General features: G+C 49.6%; 1 protein-coding gene and 1 long non-coding RNA gene across 5 annotated transcripts in view; one reads left to right on the top strand and one right to left on the bottom strand.

The window, feature by feature from the left end:
- Window positions 1-18,515, top strand: part of LOC310668660 — a 151,027-nt gene that overhangs the window by 83,661 nt on the left and 48,851 nt on the right. The gene's annotated exons all lie outside the window — the stretch shown is intronic.
- Window positions 1,426-10,897, bottom strand: LOC310668332 (vomeronasal type-2 receptor 26-like). 4 transcript variants are annotated; one of them, XM_083421465.1, is made up of 6 exons: window positions 10,080-10,897; window positions 7,995-8,286; window positions 5,630-6,484; window positions 4,657-4,875; window positions 3,962-4,088; window positions 1,426-2,728 (listed from the first exon to the last, which is right to left on the bottom strand). In XM_083421465.1, exons 1-6 carry the CDS (start codon window positions 10,166-10,168, stop codon window positions 1,824-1,826), a joined length of 2,487 nt encoding a protein of 828 aa, XP_083277591.1. In that variant the 5' UTR covers window positions 10,169-10,897; the 3' UTR covers window positions 1,426-1,823. The 4 variants fall into 4 exon arrangements, with proteins under 4 accessions (XP_083277591.1, XP_083277590.1, XP_083277589.1 ...); XM_083421464.1 differs by having other exon boundaries at window positions 3,962-4,085; window positions 9,096-10,184; XM_083421463.1 differs by having other exon boundaries at window positions 9,096-10,183.

Here is an 18,515-nt window from a genome sequence, read left to right as displayed (position 1 = left end):
TTTCAGAAACGGAAGAACTTCCCAGACACCCCCCCCCCCCGCAGGGCCTGTATGGCCAAGGCCTGGACCTTCACAGGCACCTTCTCTTGAGTTTGAAGAACTAGGTGCCTCCCACTACCCACCACCAGCCTGGAATTGCCCCAGAAGGGAGGCTCTGGGATGGAGGAGCATCTTCAGGTCACAGGGTTGACCCTTTAAGACTCTGAAGTCCCTTCCTACAGGGGTAGAGTCTGGAGGACTTAGTCTGGACCCAGAGGGATAAAAGGCCTCTGCTGGCTCCCAACCTCGCTTGCAGCAACTCTCACTGGGAACTCTCTCTGGCCTGGCAACCTCCAGCCTTTCTCTGTGGGATCTAGCACTGCAGCAGAATATATTATTCCTTTGGAGAAGGGGACACAGCTAGGTTTTCAGAGACGGGCATCCTCCACTGCCCAGGGGACGAAGCGATGGTGGGGAGAGAGACAACCATAGAATTGTAGGGTTGGAAGGCCCCTCAAGAGTCATTCAGCCCAACCCTCAAAGCGTCCATGCCAGATGGCAAACCTCCGAGGAAGGGAGAAGACACAGCAACTTCAACACTTGAATAGAATGGCACAATTCTCTCTGGTTTTTCCACAGTTTTTATTGATTGAGAAAAAAATTATATTCAGGGGAAATACAGAGAATTGCTTAGACTTTTGGAAAGTAACCAAACCTGCTCTCATTGCCAACTGCAGAATTTGACAGGAGAGTTTGTATTGATAACTAGGAAACTGTGATTCATTTTTGTGGGGATGATTAGCGAGGCAGGAGAGGATATATTATTTAATCATATCTGTAATGGTTCTAGGGGTTGCTCGTGCGTAAGCCGGTGTAAACACCTGGCTGGATTGCCTGAGTGAACCTTTTCTGTCCGGACAGCCACTCACCTGTGGGCTGACTCAATGGCTGGCAGAATCCGTCAGTGGGTGTTTCTTAAACTTCTTCCAGCAAAGAAGCTCTTTGACGCCTAGTCTTCTCCTACTCTCTCTGCGCGAAAGCCTTCTGCGCAAGGAGGGCGTAGGCAGCGGAGGACCTCTACTCTCCCCGCTGGTCCCCGGCAAGGAGTCATGGGACCGCCTCGCCGCTTCCCCCATCTGCCCCCCTTCTCCACTGGTGCTACGCTGATTCTCTTCCCCAGAAGATGGGCTGCCTCTCCCAATCCCGGGACGCTCTCCAGAATAACTCTGGCTTTTGCTCTCTCCCTCCGGCACTGATGGCAGTTCCCTGACAATATCCTTCCTAACTTGTGCTAGCAAGTTCCATATTCTAGCAGAGTTCCAAACATCCCCCTTTTTAAATTACACAGTGGTTAGCTTGTTGCTGGCTTGTCGGAGCTTCACTACTTAAGATTCCTGGTGAGATCCCTTCTACTCCCTCTTTAAAAGAATAGACATGAGAATCTGATTAATGTTACTATAAAAGTAGTTTACTCACAGATTCATCCAGGTTCACAGACATATCCCTGAAGGCAGGCTTAGGTTATATAACAACTAGAACTATTCCATAAAGAAGTTAGTCCCAAGTGACTGTGACAAAGGAGTCACTTCTCCAAACACACAGCAACATACACAATGGAGAACACACACTGATCAGAACATGAGGCCGTGGGCTCCTCCATGCTAGTACAACAGACCGCACCCTCTTCAAGTCTGTCCCTGCTCAGGAGGAAACAGGAAGTCTTCTCCTGAGTGGGACAAAACATCCCCTAACATGTCCTCTGTATGAATGTTGTACTTGACTGCTATAAGTTTTAAATCCTACAATTTTGTGAAAATTTAACTGGCAGGGAAGATTGAAGTGGGTTAGATTCCCGTTTTCCTCATTAGATGTTCTCTGCTGTTGAGGTTGGGCTTCAGAAGAATAATGTAGCATTTGGGGAGAAAGATGCAAGCCAGGAGACCAGCACCAGAGGCCAAGATGGAGAAGATCTCCACAGCCACCATGATCTTCCCTTTGGTGCTCAGGTAGGTTGGGACGAAGGAGACCCAAACGCTGCAAAAGACCAACATGCTGAAGGTGATAAACTTGGCTTCATTAAAACTATCAGGGAGCTTCCTAGCTAGGAAGGCCACCGTGAAGCAGACAAGGGCCAGGAAACCCAGGAAACTCAGGACATTATAAAACATGGTGACTGAACCTTTATTACATTCCACTACAACCTCTCCAGCTATGGAATGGAAGTCCAGGTTTGGAAATGGGGGAGAGGTTGCCAGCCAAACAACACAAATAACAGTTTGGATGAGGGGGCAGATCAGAACAATAGAATTTGCTGGTTGTCTCGCCAACAGTTTTCTTGCCATGTTTCCCGGCTTGGTGGCCATGAAAGCCAGGACCACCGTGATGGTCTTTGCCAGGACGGAAGAAATGGCAACAGAGAAGACGATGCCAAAAGTAGTTTGTCGGAGAAGACAAGTGACCTTCCTGGGTTGACCGATGAAGAGGAAGGAGCAGAGGAAGCAGAGCAGGAGGGAGACGAGGAGGACGTAGGTGAGGCTGCGGTTGTTGGCTTTGACGATTGGTGTGTCCCGTTGTTTGATGAAGGTCGCCAGCATGAGAAGTGTGATCAGAGAGAGGAAGAGGGCAAGGGAAGCGAAAAGAAGACCCCCAGTCTCTTGGTATGGAAGGAAGTTGATCTTCTTCGGGAGGCACTGGTCACCGTCCTTGTTTGGGCATTGGTCTTCAGGGCAGCTGGTACACTGAGTGGCATCTGGCATAAGGAAACACTATTGAAATATATCACATGTGCCATTTGTGTTTTCGACTGTGGTTGCCACTCTGTCAGGCGTCAGGGAATTGGCTTCCTCCCCTCTTTGGCAGTAGATAAGCAGAACAAAGGAAAAGGAGCCTTCTTACCAGTTAGAAACTTTAATGATCACAGCGAGAGAACAAAGAATCCATTTCCTAGGGATGGCGGTGCTCCCAGTTAAGAATCCCACCCACTTCCTCCCTAGTCACCCCCATCACTCCCGCGTCTTGTAACCTGATCTCGTAACCACTGTGCTTTCTGTGCTGCCTCCTTTTCAGCTCTTCTTGACCTTGGGCTGCGTGGATGGATGCTTTCCAGAGACAGCGAATCTGTTAACTCTCTCTCCCCCAGTGCTTCTTCTAGTAGCTGTTCCCCATTCAGTATTTCTCAGCTTCTGCCTTCTGAACTATGTCCCTCTGCAAACCGCTGTTCCAAATCTATACTACTTCCCTGCTCCTGGGAAGATTCAGGATCCTGATCAGGAGCTGAGGGGCGAGGCTCCCACCATTTCTCCTTAGTGCAGCCCTTCTCAGCACGATCCCTGACATACTTTGGGGGGGGGGTTAGACAATTCTGTTTTGGATCACAGGGTCAGATTAAAACCCCAATTAGCTGAGTCTTTAACCACAGCTACGGAAACATGTATTGATGTGAAGTGCTTAATCTGGGCTCATCATCACCTTCAATAATAATAATAATAATAATAATAATAATAATAATAATAATAATAATTTGTATACCATCCTATACCCGCAGGTCCTAGGGCGGTTCACAGGATAAAATCACAATATAAAAACACAAAATACTCAAAATAAATAAAATAAAAACAAGAACAACCCAATACCCACCCACCCCATTTTAACACGCTTTAAAAATGTATGTATTTATTAAAACAGAGGCTAATTATCAATGGTTTAGAACTTATTAAACTATTGATAACTATTCTGATGAATCCTAGAGTCATACTTTAGAGTTGGAAGGGACCCCAAGAGCCATCTAGTCGAACCTCTACAATGTAGGAATCTTTTGCCCCAAATTCACGACATCTTTGTGAACAGGTAAAATCATAAACCCAAATCCAAGTTGCAGGGGATTTTTCCACTTCTCCTCATCCCGGATTTCTCTCTCTCTCCACAAGCCACGCTTCTCCTAACAACTTCTGCACCTCAATAGGGGTTTCTAGATTTGACATACCTGTCTGGTTAGAAAAGGTCCCTTCTGGGCAAGAAATGCATTCATAGCAGCAAAGCGGCTTCTCCTCTGGGACTCTTCTGCTCTGCCCCGGAGGACATCTCTTCACACACCTGGCAAAGGGGATCTTCTGAAAGGGAAGAGCGAAATTGCTGAGTTTTGCTGCACAAGGTCAATGCTTGTCTTGCAGTGAAAAAGGACTTGGAGGGATTTATCTACTTGAGTGGTCCAAATCTCTTCCATACCTCTGCAGGTTATAGGGAACCACAAAAACTGAGGCTCACGGAATAAATGAATCATTTAGGGGGACATTGTGGACCATGACCGCTTTGCTTTGATTAAATAGATTTTAAGAAACCCCAAAAACTAAACAGGACTTGGAAGAGATGACGGGAGATTCCCTATCGATGGAGAGAGACAACCAGCTTGGGAGTGCCAGATCCATTTCAGAACTTTGCAGTTTCTTTAAATGTTGCAAAAATGAACTCAGATCAAGTTTCGTCAAATGTAGTCCACATTTCAAGACTACATGAGACTGTGGTTTGATCTGGTCTGGGGAACAGCACCCCCACAATGCAGTGTGCATGTGTGGGGCCCACTGATCCCACCATGGAAGAAAGGGCAGGTAGCGATGGCTGCGGAGAGATGGGAGCCAACTCTTGTGCTGGCCTTGGCCTTATGCCCTCATTTTGCCCCACCTGGGAATCCCACACAATGGTGTCTGGGTTGATGCTGAAGTCCTCGCCTGGCGGAGCCTGAGGATCCAGACCTCCAACTTCCACAACAGCACAAGAGTCATTGGGGAAGAAGGCCCAGTTCAGGATATCAAAGCCAGCTGGTCTCCTGCCATGTTCAGAAAAGGAGACTTCGTCCCCAGCGCTGTTGTTAAACCGAGTCTTCCTCAAAGCGGCAAGAATCTGAAATGGAAGAGACACTCAGAAAACGGGGGGGGGGGGGTGTTGGTCTGGCTCCCTTGGATCCACTGGTTTCTGACCTTTTTGAGTCCACGGCTCCCTTGACCAGCCACATTATTTCTGCAGTTCCCTGGTAGAACTCCGTTACATAGAGGTTCTGTTACAGTAAGTTGGGATTTCCCCATTCCGGCACCATTTTTGGTGCTCATTGAAGTGGGAGCGCATGCATTGATGGGAACCCAAGCAGCTCCGCTGCTCTGCAGGGCCCCGCATGCCAGCCCCAGCCTGCCTTTCCCAAAATTAGGGTGCGCATGGGTGGGTGGGGGACGAGGAGAGGGCAAAACCAGATGAAGATCAGAAGCAGCCATATTTTGTCCTTGTGGGGAAGGAAAGCAAGAAACACACCACAGGGCACACGTCCCAATATGGTCCTTTCCTGCAACTTTCTCCCCGTCACCTTAAAGCTGGGTGACTGTTAATGAGGACAGTCGATATCAATATATCGCAATGCTTAGCTGGTGATATATCACAAAGTTTAAAAGCAGCTCCACCCTTATTTCAGACATTGTGATATATATATCCCAAAGTTGAAAACTAAATCTCGTCCAGCCCTACTGAGGAGTTCTGAGGACCAGAAAGAGAACCCAGACGGGTCACACGCAGCCCTAGACCTGACGTTCCCCATCTCTGTTGCAGCTTCTGCAACATTCTTGCTGCTCCAATCAAGTCACCAAACTCGGCAGCGCAAGGACATTACCTGCCATGGCTGGAGTTTTGGAAGACGGTTGACACCTCCCATCACTGCGCGGTTGGTTCCCGGTGAGCGCATGGTGTCATGCAATGCGTGGGCCACGGAATGAACGGCGTTGTAGATGCTGTAACTGTGGCCAGTCATGGTCACTGAGAACACGAAGGCCGGCAGGTCCTCTAGTTTTTCCTCTCCTGTGCATTTTCTCTTGCTCCGTGAAGGTATGAGGCCTGATCCCAGAAACTCACAGTCAAACACAACTCTCCACCAGCGACAGAGAAAGGCATCTGCCTGTGGCTGGCGTGGATCTAACTCTGAGAGAAACTGGGCGAATCCTGGCACTTCCTTTGAGTGGATTTGGAAGGAAAGGGCCCCATGGAAAGATTTCAGCCCCTTCCATTGCTTCTGGGACCCCTCAGTGACAAAATCCCACTGGGCTGTCAGGACCCAAACTTTCCTGGCTGAGATCTTGTTGAGCTTTTTCATGACAGACATGGGACCCAATAGGTTCCGCAAGGTGTTGGAGTCCAAAAAGACAATCACCACCTGGACGTCGCTCTTGAAAAGATCTGACACGTGTTTCATCCATATTTTTCCATGCTGCAGAAAAGCCACTGTTTCTGGAATGAGCCTTCTGGCAAAGGCCACGCAGATATCGTTCTGGGTGAGGAGGGGTGTCAGAGTCTGGATGAAGTTTTCGCCACTGCTCTCCTCCGGAGCAAGGAGTCCAATCCAATTCCAGTGGAAGTACAGGAGTAACTGGACTAAACCCCTGTACTGGAGGACTTGGTTGGGGTCAATGCGGCAAAAAGACGAGGATACCGTTTCATCTTCCTTGTCAGAGTTAAAGGAGCCATAACCCAGCTGAAAAGAGCAAGAAATGTGCTTTGAAAGTGACCTTTGAGACATAATGTGAACGTTCCGTGATGCCTTCTAGGCCCCTCAGTTCCTGCCACCCCGTCCTCCATCAAAACTATACACACAAATTTTTATTACATTTTTTGAACATTTTCACCAGAAGCAGCACCTCCACAGTGTCTTTACTCAAACCTTTTCTACTGCATTCAATCTTTATCTATTACAAAAAGCTGCTGCTTCTTCTTCTTCTTCTTCTTCTTCTTCTTCTTCTTCTTCTTCTTCTTCTCCTCCTCCTCCTCCTCCTCCTCCTCCTCCTCATTCTTCTTCTTCCCCGCCCATCTGACTGGACAGCTTCCAACATATATAAAAACATTAAACATTATAAGCATCCCTATTGCAATTATTTTGTCATTTCTGCTGCTTTTATCTCAAATGCTCCCCACAATTTCATTTGGCTATAATATTTTTTTTAGTCATCCACGGAAGATCTATAAAAAGTTCATCATAAAAACAGGGCTTTCAAGGAGTTACTTGCAGTTTCCAATGAAGCCTGAGCAAAATGCCATCTTTAAAGTTCAGACTGTCTCCCAAAATTCACTTTCAGCACCGACTGAAAGTTGTCCTTTTGAGAATGCAGGACTCTGGATTCCCTGGACTTTGCATAATGCAATTATACCCCCCCCCCCATATAATTTTTATTGAACATAATGCTTCAATATTTTTCACTCTGTCATTCCCCCTCCTTCATGTGTTTGAATGAAACTATTATCTGGGTCAACATGGTAGTTTAGGAAACTGCAACAGGTAAGTAAATTTTGTCAACTGTAGCCAAATTTGCTCTGGCAGCTAAAAGCTCTATTCAAGATATATTAATGCTCTCTAATTTTAAAATTTTATGCTGTAAACTTTCTATGCTGTAAACTTTTATAGGGTATGTTGTGTGATTTCAGAGGAAAGCCTTGTAAAGGCCTTTGGCTCTGCACAATAAATTGATGGGGGGGGGGAGAGTAAATTTTGGGGCAGGAGTTCTTCATTGTCTTTCTAAAAAGAACTCTTCCCTCACAGAGAGAGGTGGAATAATACCACAGGTAATATGCAATGGGATTATAATCAGGACATTCATTCATTAGGCTGGAGAAAGAAACTAAGGGATAAAAATGGATTAAAAATGAGATAAGAGGGAATGGGTAAGTGGGCATTAGGATCAATCGTGCCATATCTGATCATGATTCATTGTCAACAGCTTAATGAGGCGCTTGAAGGCAAAAGACCAAACTGATCACTAACCATCACAGTCATAGAATGGTGGAGTAGGAAGGGACCCTGAGGATCATCCAGTCCAACCCTCTGCAAGGCAGGAATATGCAGCTGCCCCATGCAGGGATCAAACCTGCAGCCTTGGCGTTCCCAGCACCATGCTCTAAACAGCTGAGCTATCCAGGCATTCTGTTACAGAAGCAGTTTACAGAGAATGGGTTTTTGTATCTTTATAGCGTCTGCAAGTGGCTCTCCTCACCTGCGGGATCTTGAAGGAGCCCAGGATGGATGCCATCTGTCTTGAAGTCGTGGCTTCTAGGCTCCCAATGACGGACAGCAGCTGGTCCCGACTGTCGCACTTGTAGTTAGGCACCATTTGTCTCCGCGTGGAGAGCAGAGACAGCGTGGCCTCCGTGGTCTTGCTTGCAAAATTGCATTCTGTGTAGATACGGGAACCCAGAGTGACATTGGGGAGGAGAGTCCGGTCCTCGTTGATCTCTTTGATAGCAAACTGCAAGGCCAGGATGTACTGGTAGTTTTTGGGGACAAGCCTGCGATTCGAGTGAAATGGTTATGGGTGGAACGATAGAAAAGTTGAGCCCTGTATCAGGAAGTTTTCAATGTTTGATGTTATATTATGTTTTGATATACAGTCATAGCTTGGGTTGAAGTAGCTTTGGGATAAGTATTTGTGGGTTGCGCGCTACAGCGACCTGGAAGTGACGGAGCGCGTTACTTCCGGGTTTTGCTGCTCGCGCATGCGCAGATGGTCAAAATGACGTCATGCGCATGCGCAGAAGTGGCAAATCACGACCTGCGCAGGCGTAGACGCGGGTTGCGTTCACTTCTGGATGCGAATGGGGCTCTGGAACGGATCCCGTTCGCATCCAGAGGTACCACTGTATGTTGGAAGCCGCCCAGAGTGGCTGGGGCATCCCAACTAGTTGGGCAGGGTATAAATATAATAATAATAATAATAATAATAATAATAATAATAATAATAATAATAATAATAATAATTGGAACCCCAGAAAATCATGGAAATGGGTTTAACTGGGAAGAGAGAGAAACATTTGAATCTCACAAAATTAACAGTGATGTTGAACAATAAGGAAGCAACTGGATGCAAAGCAATGATTTCTTACTAAATGAAATTGTGACATTGAGAGGGAGACTATACAGCAAATTGCTGTAGAGATATTTTACTCCTTTCAACCTCCCCAGCAGATCCCACCCCACTCCTGCCCTGCCATAGGACGTCCCCAGATTGCACAAGAAAGATGAACAGCATTTCAGTTGGGGGGGGGCAGGGAAAGCAACCCAGTTTCCAACTCAGAGCCCTACCTGTCTGAATACTTACTTTAAATCAGGATGGTCCTGTTTTCTGGAATACTCTTTAAAGGATGGGTCTTTGACCACAGTCCTGAACAGGGGTAAATTCCCACCCACAATGAGATCTCCCTCCCTATGGAAGTGTTCGTAGAGTTGAAAGGGCTTCAGGGATCGTCTCTCTGTCCCCTTCGTCAAGCAGCTGCCTTGAGGCAGGAGCCAGGACAAGAGCAGCAACCGAATCATCCGCAGCTCAGAGAGAGATTATATTCCCCTTGAAACAGCAATTGCACCTTTGCAGAACCTGATTTGAAAACTACCAATTTCAGCTGGGGGTTTAGGTCAGAGAGATCAATAGTCAGGCAGAAAATGGAGTAGCTCAACATGATCATTTTTCTTATTATCACAAGACGGGTTTGTCCTGTATTTTGCTTTATTATTGACTCGATGGTTGTAAGCCTCCAGAGGTTCAACAGGAATGACTGTTATTGCGATAATTTCAGGGAAGAGAAGATAATTCATGCTGTAAGTTCTTTTTGCACCATCTTAGGAAGAAATGATAAACATGTTTTCTGGAACCATGAAAATTCGCTATAGGCCATACCAGCCTGGATGGACCACTCTCCTGGCAAGCCTATCAAAATGATTCATTCAAATCAAAGGGACTAGAATCACAACTTTGCTTTCTAATGGAAAGGTCCATAGTTCAATATCTAAGTGCCCACTTTGCATGCAGAAGGTCTCAGGTTCACCTTCCAGGAACAGTTCCTGTCTGAAAATATGGAAGGGCATTGCCCATGTTTGCTATAACAATTTTATGAAAGGTGGTTTTTTTACACATTAAACAATAAAATTCAAGCTCATTTATAAGAAAATGCAAAACACAATTGTATAGAAAAGAAAAAGAGGGGAAAGATTAGAATAAGGGTAACTAAAAAGACCCTTTATCACATTTATATAGTGCATATCTTATCATTTATCCACACATAGAAAAGCAGACTCCCCCAGCTCTCACCTGGGTGCCCCACCTCTTCTCCCAGCCTCCCACCCTGATGAAGATCCTCCCGACTTTTCCTGCAGGTACCTCCCAAGGAGAGTGAACATTAACAACAGGATGAGATGGCTACCTTCCTTGTGGTTTGTTTATTGGATAATGTCAAGGTGTTAAACTTCAATGTGTTAAATTTCCTAATTATTTTTTCCTCATTAGATGTTCTCTGCTGTTGAGATCGGGTCTCAGAAGAATAATGTAGCATTTTGGGAGAAAGAAGCAAGCCAGGAGACCAGCACCAGAGGCCAAGATGGAGAAGATCTCCACAGCCACCATGATCTTCCCTTTGGTGCTCAGGTAGGTTGGGACGAAGGAGACCCAAACGCTGCAAAAGACCAGCATGCTGAAGGTGATAAACTTGGCTTCATTAAAACTATCAGGGAGCTTCCTAGCTAGGAAGGCCACCGTGAAGCTGGCGAGGGCCAGGAAACCCAGGTAACCCAAGACAGAGTAAAACATGGCAAGGGAGCCTTCACTGCATTCCACTACAATCTCGCTGGGTAGAGAAGGAAGGTCCCAGTTTGGGAACGGGGAGAAGTAAGCAGCCAGGCAGCACAGAGACCAGCCTGGATGAGGGGACAGGCCAGGACAATCAAAGTTGCTGTTTGTCCCTTCAACAATCTTCTGGCCCTGTTTCCTGGCTTGGTGGCCATGAAGGCAAGAGCCACCAGGACAGTTCTGGCCAGCACAGAAGAAACGGCAAGGGAGAAGATGGTTCCAAAAGCCGTTTGTGGGAGGCAACAGGTGAGGAAGAGGAAGGAGCAGAGGAAGCAGAGCAGGAGGGAGATGAGGTGGGCGAGTCTCGGTTGTTGGCTTTGACGATTGGCGTCTCAATGTTTAATGAAGATCGCCAGCACAGAGATGTGAGGAGGAAGAGGGAGAAGGCAAGAGAAGCCAAAGCAAAGCCGAGATGATCTTCATAAGAAAGGAAGTTGACGTTCTTGGGGATACTAGACTGGTTTGGGTGTTGATCGTCTGGGCACTTTGTGCAGTGAGCGGCTCCTGGAATGAGCAAAACAACTGTTTAGAGATCTGTTCCTTTTAGGGTGGAGACAGGAATGCACTCATAGCAGCAGACGGGCTTCTCATCCTTGAGTTTCCTAACTTGCCCAGGCAGGCAGCACTTAACACACCAAGAGAATGGTTGTATCTGCAAAGGAAGGCAGTTGGCCATGAGTGAAATATTCATGGTTCTGAGGTGGAGTTACTGTGATGGCCTGGGACTCAGGCTCGGACTCAGAGCCAGAGGAGTCTCAGTCTGCACCGGATCCTTTGCCTCAGGCTGAACCTAGTTTGAATCTGAAGAGCCCCAGTCTTCACAGGTTCCCCTGCAACAAGCACCAGCTGGGCTGAGTCAGGGGCCTGAGCCTGCCCTGGCTCCAGATGCGGGGATGACCTTGTTGCCTTCAGCTGGGCCATCACTTACAGCTGCTCCACTACCAGTTGGGTCAGGGGAGGCTGAGGCGGCCCCTGGGTCTGGTAACTCACCAACGTCTCCCGAGCTGCAGAGACGGAGGTCTGAGAGAAGGAGAGACCTGGGTACTTGCAGGAGGAGTGCTTGCCTTTGGGCGAGACAGGGAGGTGAGTCACCGGGGGATCAGGACTGGCCATTACCCGACGGCTGTCGGACCCCGCCCCAGGTTGCGGGAGGTCAGGCAGGTTCTGCTGTTTGCCAGAACCTGCCTGGTTTCTTGCCTCGTGTCCTGCCTTGGCCCTGTCGGACTGACTCCTCACAGAACCCTTGGATTTGGGACTTGAAATATACTCAGAGTCGATAGTGGATTTCATGCTCTTTATTCAGCTCATAGTGGTGAGGAGGGAATGAATGTCCCCTCAAAGTATCTGCTTTATATACATTATTTACACAATGGGCTGCACGTGATTGGCTAATTCCGGAATTCTCCTGTAGGCCAATCAGGTTGTGGATTCACTTCTATCTGGAACTGGATTGGGTGGCTCCTGCCAATCAATCATACTGCTGCATTGTTCTAGGACCAATCAGACTGCTGCATTCTGAATCCTATTGTTCTAGGACCAATCAGACTGCTGCATTTTGGATCCTATTATTCTAGGACCAATCAGACTGCTGCAGTTTGGATCCTATTCAGCTCAGGACATAACACCCCTCCCCTCTAAGTTTCAGTCCTGCCCGGAAGGTCGCATTCATAGTCTTCAAGGTACGCTGGTGGCCTATGTGTGCGTTGCGGCCTGGGGTGTTCCCTGGTCCGGGGTTCAGGTTCTGGCTCGTGTTCCAAGGATGCTGGCTGTGATGGGGCCGTTTGGTCTGGTGCAACCAGCTCGCTCAGTCGTGGTTCTGGTTCCGGTGTCCTTTCGGCTTCGCGGGTCCTCTCTGTATTTACTGATTCTGCCTCACCTGCTGGCCCCTCCTGCTCTATGGGCCTCACTGCCCCTCTGTTCCCTTGGGACTCCTCTGACCTTTCCTCCTCCTGGTTTTCTCCCGGGAATCGTCGCCGTATCTGGTCGCAGTGGCGGCGCCAGCATTGCCCCCCATCCATTAGCACCTTGTACGACACGGAGCCAGTGACCCTGGTGACTGTGGCGGGTACCCATGCAGGGCCTGCCCCAAAATTCTTTGCGTACACTGGGTCCTGGACCACGAAGGTCCGGGGGTTCCTGCTTTCCCCCACCACTACCTCATCCTGAGCTCTATCGGGGTGAAGGCAGTCCAATCTGATTGCAAGGCGCCGATCCATTAGTAGTTCAGCGGGGCTCCGGCCAGTCATTGAGCTGGGGGTGCTGTGCTGTGCTAGGAGGAATGTGGCAAGGCGGTACTCCCAATCCCCTTGCGTCATGCAGCGAAGGGTGACCTTGGTGGTCCGCACCATGCGTTCTGCTTGGCCATTGGTGGCAGGGTGGAATGGCGCCGAACGGATGTGGCGGATGGCGTTCTGCGCTGTGAAGGTTTGGAATTCTCCTGACGTAAATGCGGTCCCGTTGTCTGAGACGAGAGTGTCAGGGTGCCCATGGGTTTCAAACAGCCTGCGTAGTACCCGGATGGCTGCGGACGTGGAAGTGGACGGTACCAGTGCGACTTCCAGCCATTTGGTGTAGGAGTCCACCACTATGAAGAATGTTTTCCCCTGAAAGGGGCCAGCAAAGTCCACATGCAGGCGTGACCATGGTGCTCGGGCGGACTCCCAGGACTGGACTGCGGCCCTTGGGGGATCTGGGTGGGATTCTTGGCAGGCCTGGCAGTGTTTGACCCAGGCCTCTATCTCTCCGTCGATCCCCGGCCACTACACATAACTCCTGGCCAGGGCCTTCATTCTTACTACCCCTGAATGTGTCTCATGTAGGGCTGTGAGGACCCTTTTGCGGAGGGGCTGGGGAACAACGACCCTGCTTCCCCATAACAGGCACCCCTTGTGGGCCGACAGTTCATGTTTGCGGGTTGTGTAGCCGGCGAATTTTGGCCCGGGGCTGCTGCTGAGCCATCCCCTCCACACCCAGTCCAGGACCCGGGAGATGACCCTATCTTTCTTGGAATGGTGTGCAGCTTCTTGTGCCTGAATGGGGCGGTCGGGAAGTAGCTCCAGGCTCATAACCTCTTGTGCAGGTGCTGGCTCGGGGCCTGTTTCCGGTAGTGGTAGCCTGCTGAGGGCCCATCGCTTTCTCAGGGTGGTGAATCAGTGCATACTGGTAGCTGGCAAGGAAAATTGACCACCTGAGGACGCGAGGAGACAACACTTGGGGGGTCTGCTTTTCGGGGGCAAACAAGCCAAGCAACGGCTTGTGGTCAGTCACCATGGTGAAGGGCCGCCCGTACAAGAAATCATGGAATATTTTTACTCCCTTCACGATTGCCAGACCCTCCTTGTCGATTTGCGAGTAGTTCCGCTCGGTTGCGTTGAGTGTCTGGGAAAAGTATGCCACCAGTACCTCTCTTCCATCCGGGAGTTGGTGTCCCAGAACAGCGCCGATGCCATAGGGCGAGGCGTCGCATGCTAGCACCACCAGCAGCCTCTCGTCGAAGTGTGCCAAGACCGAGTTTGAGACAAGCAAGTCCTTGACTGCCTGGAATGCGGCCTCCTGGCGCTGGCCCCACACCCAAGGGGCCCGCTTGTCCAGGAGTCTGTGTAGGGGCTCCGCTACCGCCGCCTTGTGGGAAAGGAAGGAATGGTAAAAGTTCAATAGTCCCAAGAAGGCCTGAAGCTCAGTCTTGCTCTTGGGTGCTGCGGCATCATAAATGGCCCGAACCTTGTCCCCAGTCGGGTGGACCCCTTCTGTGTCCACCATAAATCCCAGAAAGTCCACCTGAGGCACTCCTAGTAGACATTTTTCCCGCTTCACCTTGAGACCCGCCGTCTGGAAACGGTGCAGAACGGTGCGGAGGCGGTCCTCAAACTCCTCTGGTGTGGGCCCGGCAATCAACACATCATCGAAGAAGTGGGTGACACCAGGAATCCCTTTAAGGAGAGAGTCCATTAGATTCTGGAATATGCCTGGTGCCACGCTGACACCGAATTGCAGCCGCTTTACCCTCAACGCTCCTCTGTGCGTCGCAATCGTCTGTGCCTCTGCTGTGGCCTCATCTACTGGCAGCTGTTGATATGCCTGGGCCAAGTCCAGCTTGCCAAAAAATTTCGACCCAGCCAGGGTGGCAAGGACATGGCTGACCACTGGCACTGGGTATGCATGGGCCGTGTGGGCCTTGTTTATGGTACATATGTAGCCTGCGCAGATGCGGACCAAACCATTAGGCTTGATGGGTATGACGATTGGGGTTTCCCAGGGGGCATTAGGCACCGGCTCCAGCACTCCTTGCTCCACGAGCCGGTCCAATTCCTCGTCTATACGGGGTTTCAGGGCGAACGGGACCCGGCGGGCCTTGAGCCTGACAGGTCGTACTGCGGGGTCAAGCTGTAGAGCAATGGGGGTGCCGGTATACTGTCCCAATTTCCCATCAAAAAACCCCGGAAATTCCTTGCATATGGCGTCCACGTCCACTTGTAAGCTCGTGTGGTTCACTCCAGTGACGGCTAGCCCCAGTGGTCCAAACCATGCCAATCCCAGTAAGCTAATGTAGGGGCCCTTGACCACAAGCAAGTCCAGTTGCCGCGTCTGCCCTCGATATTGTACCCTGAAGGTCCCCACCCCCATTGTGGGGACCTTACGTTTCTGGAAGTCCCAGAGGGTGAATGGGGCCGGCCTGAGTTGGGGACCCCCACTAGGACACAGTTTCCTTAAGGTCCTTGCCGAGATTATGGATAGAGTTGAACCCGTGTCAAGCTCCATGCGGCACGGAGGCCCCTCTATCTGTACCTCTACATAAATTTTCTCTACGTTGGGGTGGGGCAACTGGTATACCTGGAAGTCTGTGAGCTCCATCGAGTTGCCTTGGTGCGTTGGGCCCTGGGGCTCTTGGATTGGTCATCTGATGCTTGGCGTCTGTTGGGCCGAGCCCGACACACCCGGGCGATGTGCCCCAATTTTCCACACTGCCTGCACTCTGCGTTGCGGAAACGGCAGGTCCTCCTCTTGTGACTCTCCCTGCAGCTTGTGCAGTTCCCTCCTTCTCGTCGAGGCAGCTGTGGTCTGTGCGCTGCTTGAGTGCGCTGCTGTACTCGGTGCACCTCCTCCCTGTCAGATCCTGAGTCGTCGGTGAGGTCCTTGTGATGGACCCTCGGTTGGGATGGCAGGCTCAGTCGTGCCTCTTGCGTTGACCTTTCGGCAGCTTCTGTTGCCAGGGCCTCTTCCAGAGCGACCTGGAACATTAGGTCCTTCTTAGCGTAGAGGCGTCGTTGCAGCTTCTCATCCTTCAGGCCACCAACGAGGCGGTCATGAAGCATGTTCTCCAATTCTGAGAAGTTGCAGAACCGGGCGGCTTCTGTGCCCAGAACTGGACACAGTACTCCAGGTGAGGTCTGACCAGAGCAGAATACAGTGGCACTATTACTTCCCTTGATCTAGATGCTATACTCCTACTGATGCAGCCCAGAATTGCACTGGCTTTTTTAGCTGCCGCGTCACACTGTTGGCTCATGTCAAGTTTGTGGTCAACCAAGACTCCTAGATCCTTTTCACGTGTACTGCTCTCAAGCCAGGTGTCACCCATCTTGTATTTGTGCCTCTCATTTTTTTTGCCCAAGTGCAATGGTCTGGTCAGGTCACAGGTGGGTCTCAGTGCCATCAGGATCACCTGAGTCAGGGGCCAAAATAACAGCAGCAGCCAAATCATCATCATCAGAGAGAGACTTCTTTTCCAAGAGTGGGCAGTTGGAAGTTTGCAAGAAGCCTCAAAGTGCAGGATTCATTTTGCAGGGTCCAGGAGGGGCTTCAGGTCTTAAGGACTAGCATCCTGCCCATCTCCAAAGAGACCTGGGTGCCTTGTTTATACCTTCCTGAGTGTACATGCTTTCCCTTGAAGATAGGTGGGATTTTTTATGTTGTCCTGGCAATATTTGTTATTCGCTTGAGAGGTAGCGTCTGAAAACCCTCAGGGGTTCTGTGAGAACTGCCACTCCATTTTCTGCATAATTCGAAGGGAGAAAAATAATCACAGGCTACTGTGCTGGATTCCCTCTGCATGTCTCTCGGAAGAAAACAGATTTTCGAGACCGCAGCTGGGTCACCCTCTGCTTGTTTGTTGAACCCTTGAGGTTATCTCTGGGTTATCCTTCTAAATATCAGTCCCTAGTATTTTGCCCAACAAGAGATCTCGGTGCAGCTTTTGCTGCTGACCCCCTATTTTCAGAGATATAAAGGAATGCAGACTCCATGAAATAATGGCATTGCTCCAAATAAAGGAGCTCCAAATAAAGGCCGTCTCCTATTTTATGCCACCCTGGCATTGGCTAATCTGAGCCTTCTGCCTCTGAGCTCTCTGTTCCACCACTCCCAATGCCCGCCTGGTCCTGGGGGGGGGGGTGTCAGGAGTGCTTGCCAAGGACCCTGAGTCTGTCAGCTGTCTGTCCCCTGGTGCTTCTTCTTCTTCCTGCTGTTCCTCTCCCAGGATTTCCCAGCTTCTCCCTTCTGCAGCCTCTGAACTATGGCCTTCTGCAAACCACTGTTCTAAATCGATACTGTCCTCCTGTTCTCAGGAAGGCCCAGGCCCCAACCATTCCTCCTCAGTCCAGCCCCTGACAGGTGCAACGTGTTGGGATAAAGTAAAAGCAAGCTTTATAAGGTCATCATTTGCAACCAACCCTGTCAAATTCAAATGTATAATGCACCGCAAATTGCAAACCCCCCAACTGCCCCTATTTTCCAGAGACAGTCCCGGATTTACAGAAGCCGTCCCAGTTTCAGATCTGATCCCAGAATGTCCTGCTTTCCCTTTTTTCTTCAGATAAATGTTGGAGGGTATGGAGTTATGCAACCCCCAAGCCTTGTATATGGAAGGTTTTTTAAATGTTTAATGTTTCATTATTTTTAATGTTTTATTATCTTTTTATAAATATCCAGAGTGGCTTCCAACATATTATAAATTTGTTGTTGTTGAAACGGAGAGTACGGCATTGTGCTGTCGTCCAAAGAAAATATTTTGTTAAATAAATAGGTCTTGGGGCTTTCATTTTAAAAAAGAATTATTCTTGCCTTTGCATAGAAAATGTAAATATTTACATTGGAAATGTAAATATTGGTCACCATTTCTTTGCAGGATGGGAGCTGTGTGTTCAAATTGTCCGACCGAGCGTTCAGGATCAATAGCTATGTAAATCTTCCAAGCAATGATGACGGGTCCCTGGAACAAGCTGTGGGTCCAGTTAGTCCAGTGACTGTTTGTTTGGATGCTTCTTATTTCCAGTTTTACTGCTCAAGTAAGATGCATTATTATTATTGTCAGAGCTGGCTCCAGGTCCCAGCTCACAGAGGACCAACGCTAGCCGGTAGTAATGTACAAAAGTCTTTATTGAAGTACAGTTTCCATTTTCAAGCCGGAGCACCCCAGCTCTACGTCTAGGGTTTAGACCGGCGAAGCTCCATCTGAATCTCCGCCCCCTGTACACCAGTTTAAGATTCTAGCCTTACTCCACCTCTTCCGTCTCTCCTTTCTCCTCTGGGTCCTGCTACCCCCCAGGGTCCCTTCCTTCCTGGATTCTTCCAACGCAGACGTTGACCCCCCTGACTCCTCCCTCTCTCTTCGGCGGGCTTTGGGACCTGGCTCCCTATCCGGGCTGCCAACTGCGCCGCCCTCCTGTACATTTGAACTTGGCGCGCGCGCCCAGCCTTCAACCTTCCTCTCGACCGTTTCCTCGCTCCCCGATGTAGGCGTGGCCAGTCCTGTCTCCTGTCCTTCTGCTGGCAGCGCGCCGCCTGATCCCGATGCCTGGGACTCCTCCCCCCTACTGCGCTCTGGTGTGGACGCTGGTCCTGATTTCCAGCTGCTGCTCTCTGAGTCCCCTCTGGCCCCTTCTTCCTGGGGTGTCCCCCTAGGCA

Source organism: Podarcis tiliguerta, assembly GCF_965153285.1.
Source record: "Podarcis tiliguerta genome assembly, chromosome: 18".
In the NCBI taxonomy this organism is placed as follows: domain Eukaryota; kingdom Metazoa; phylum Chordata; class Lepidosauria; order Squamata; family Lacertidae; genus Podarcis; species Podarcis tiliguerta.
This window is presented reverse-complemented; position numbering and strand designations above follow the sequence as displayed.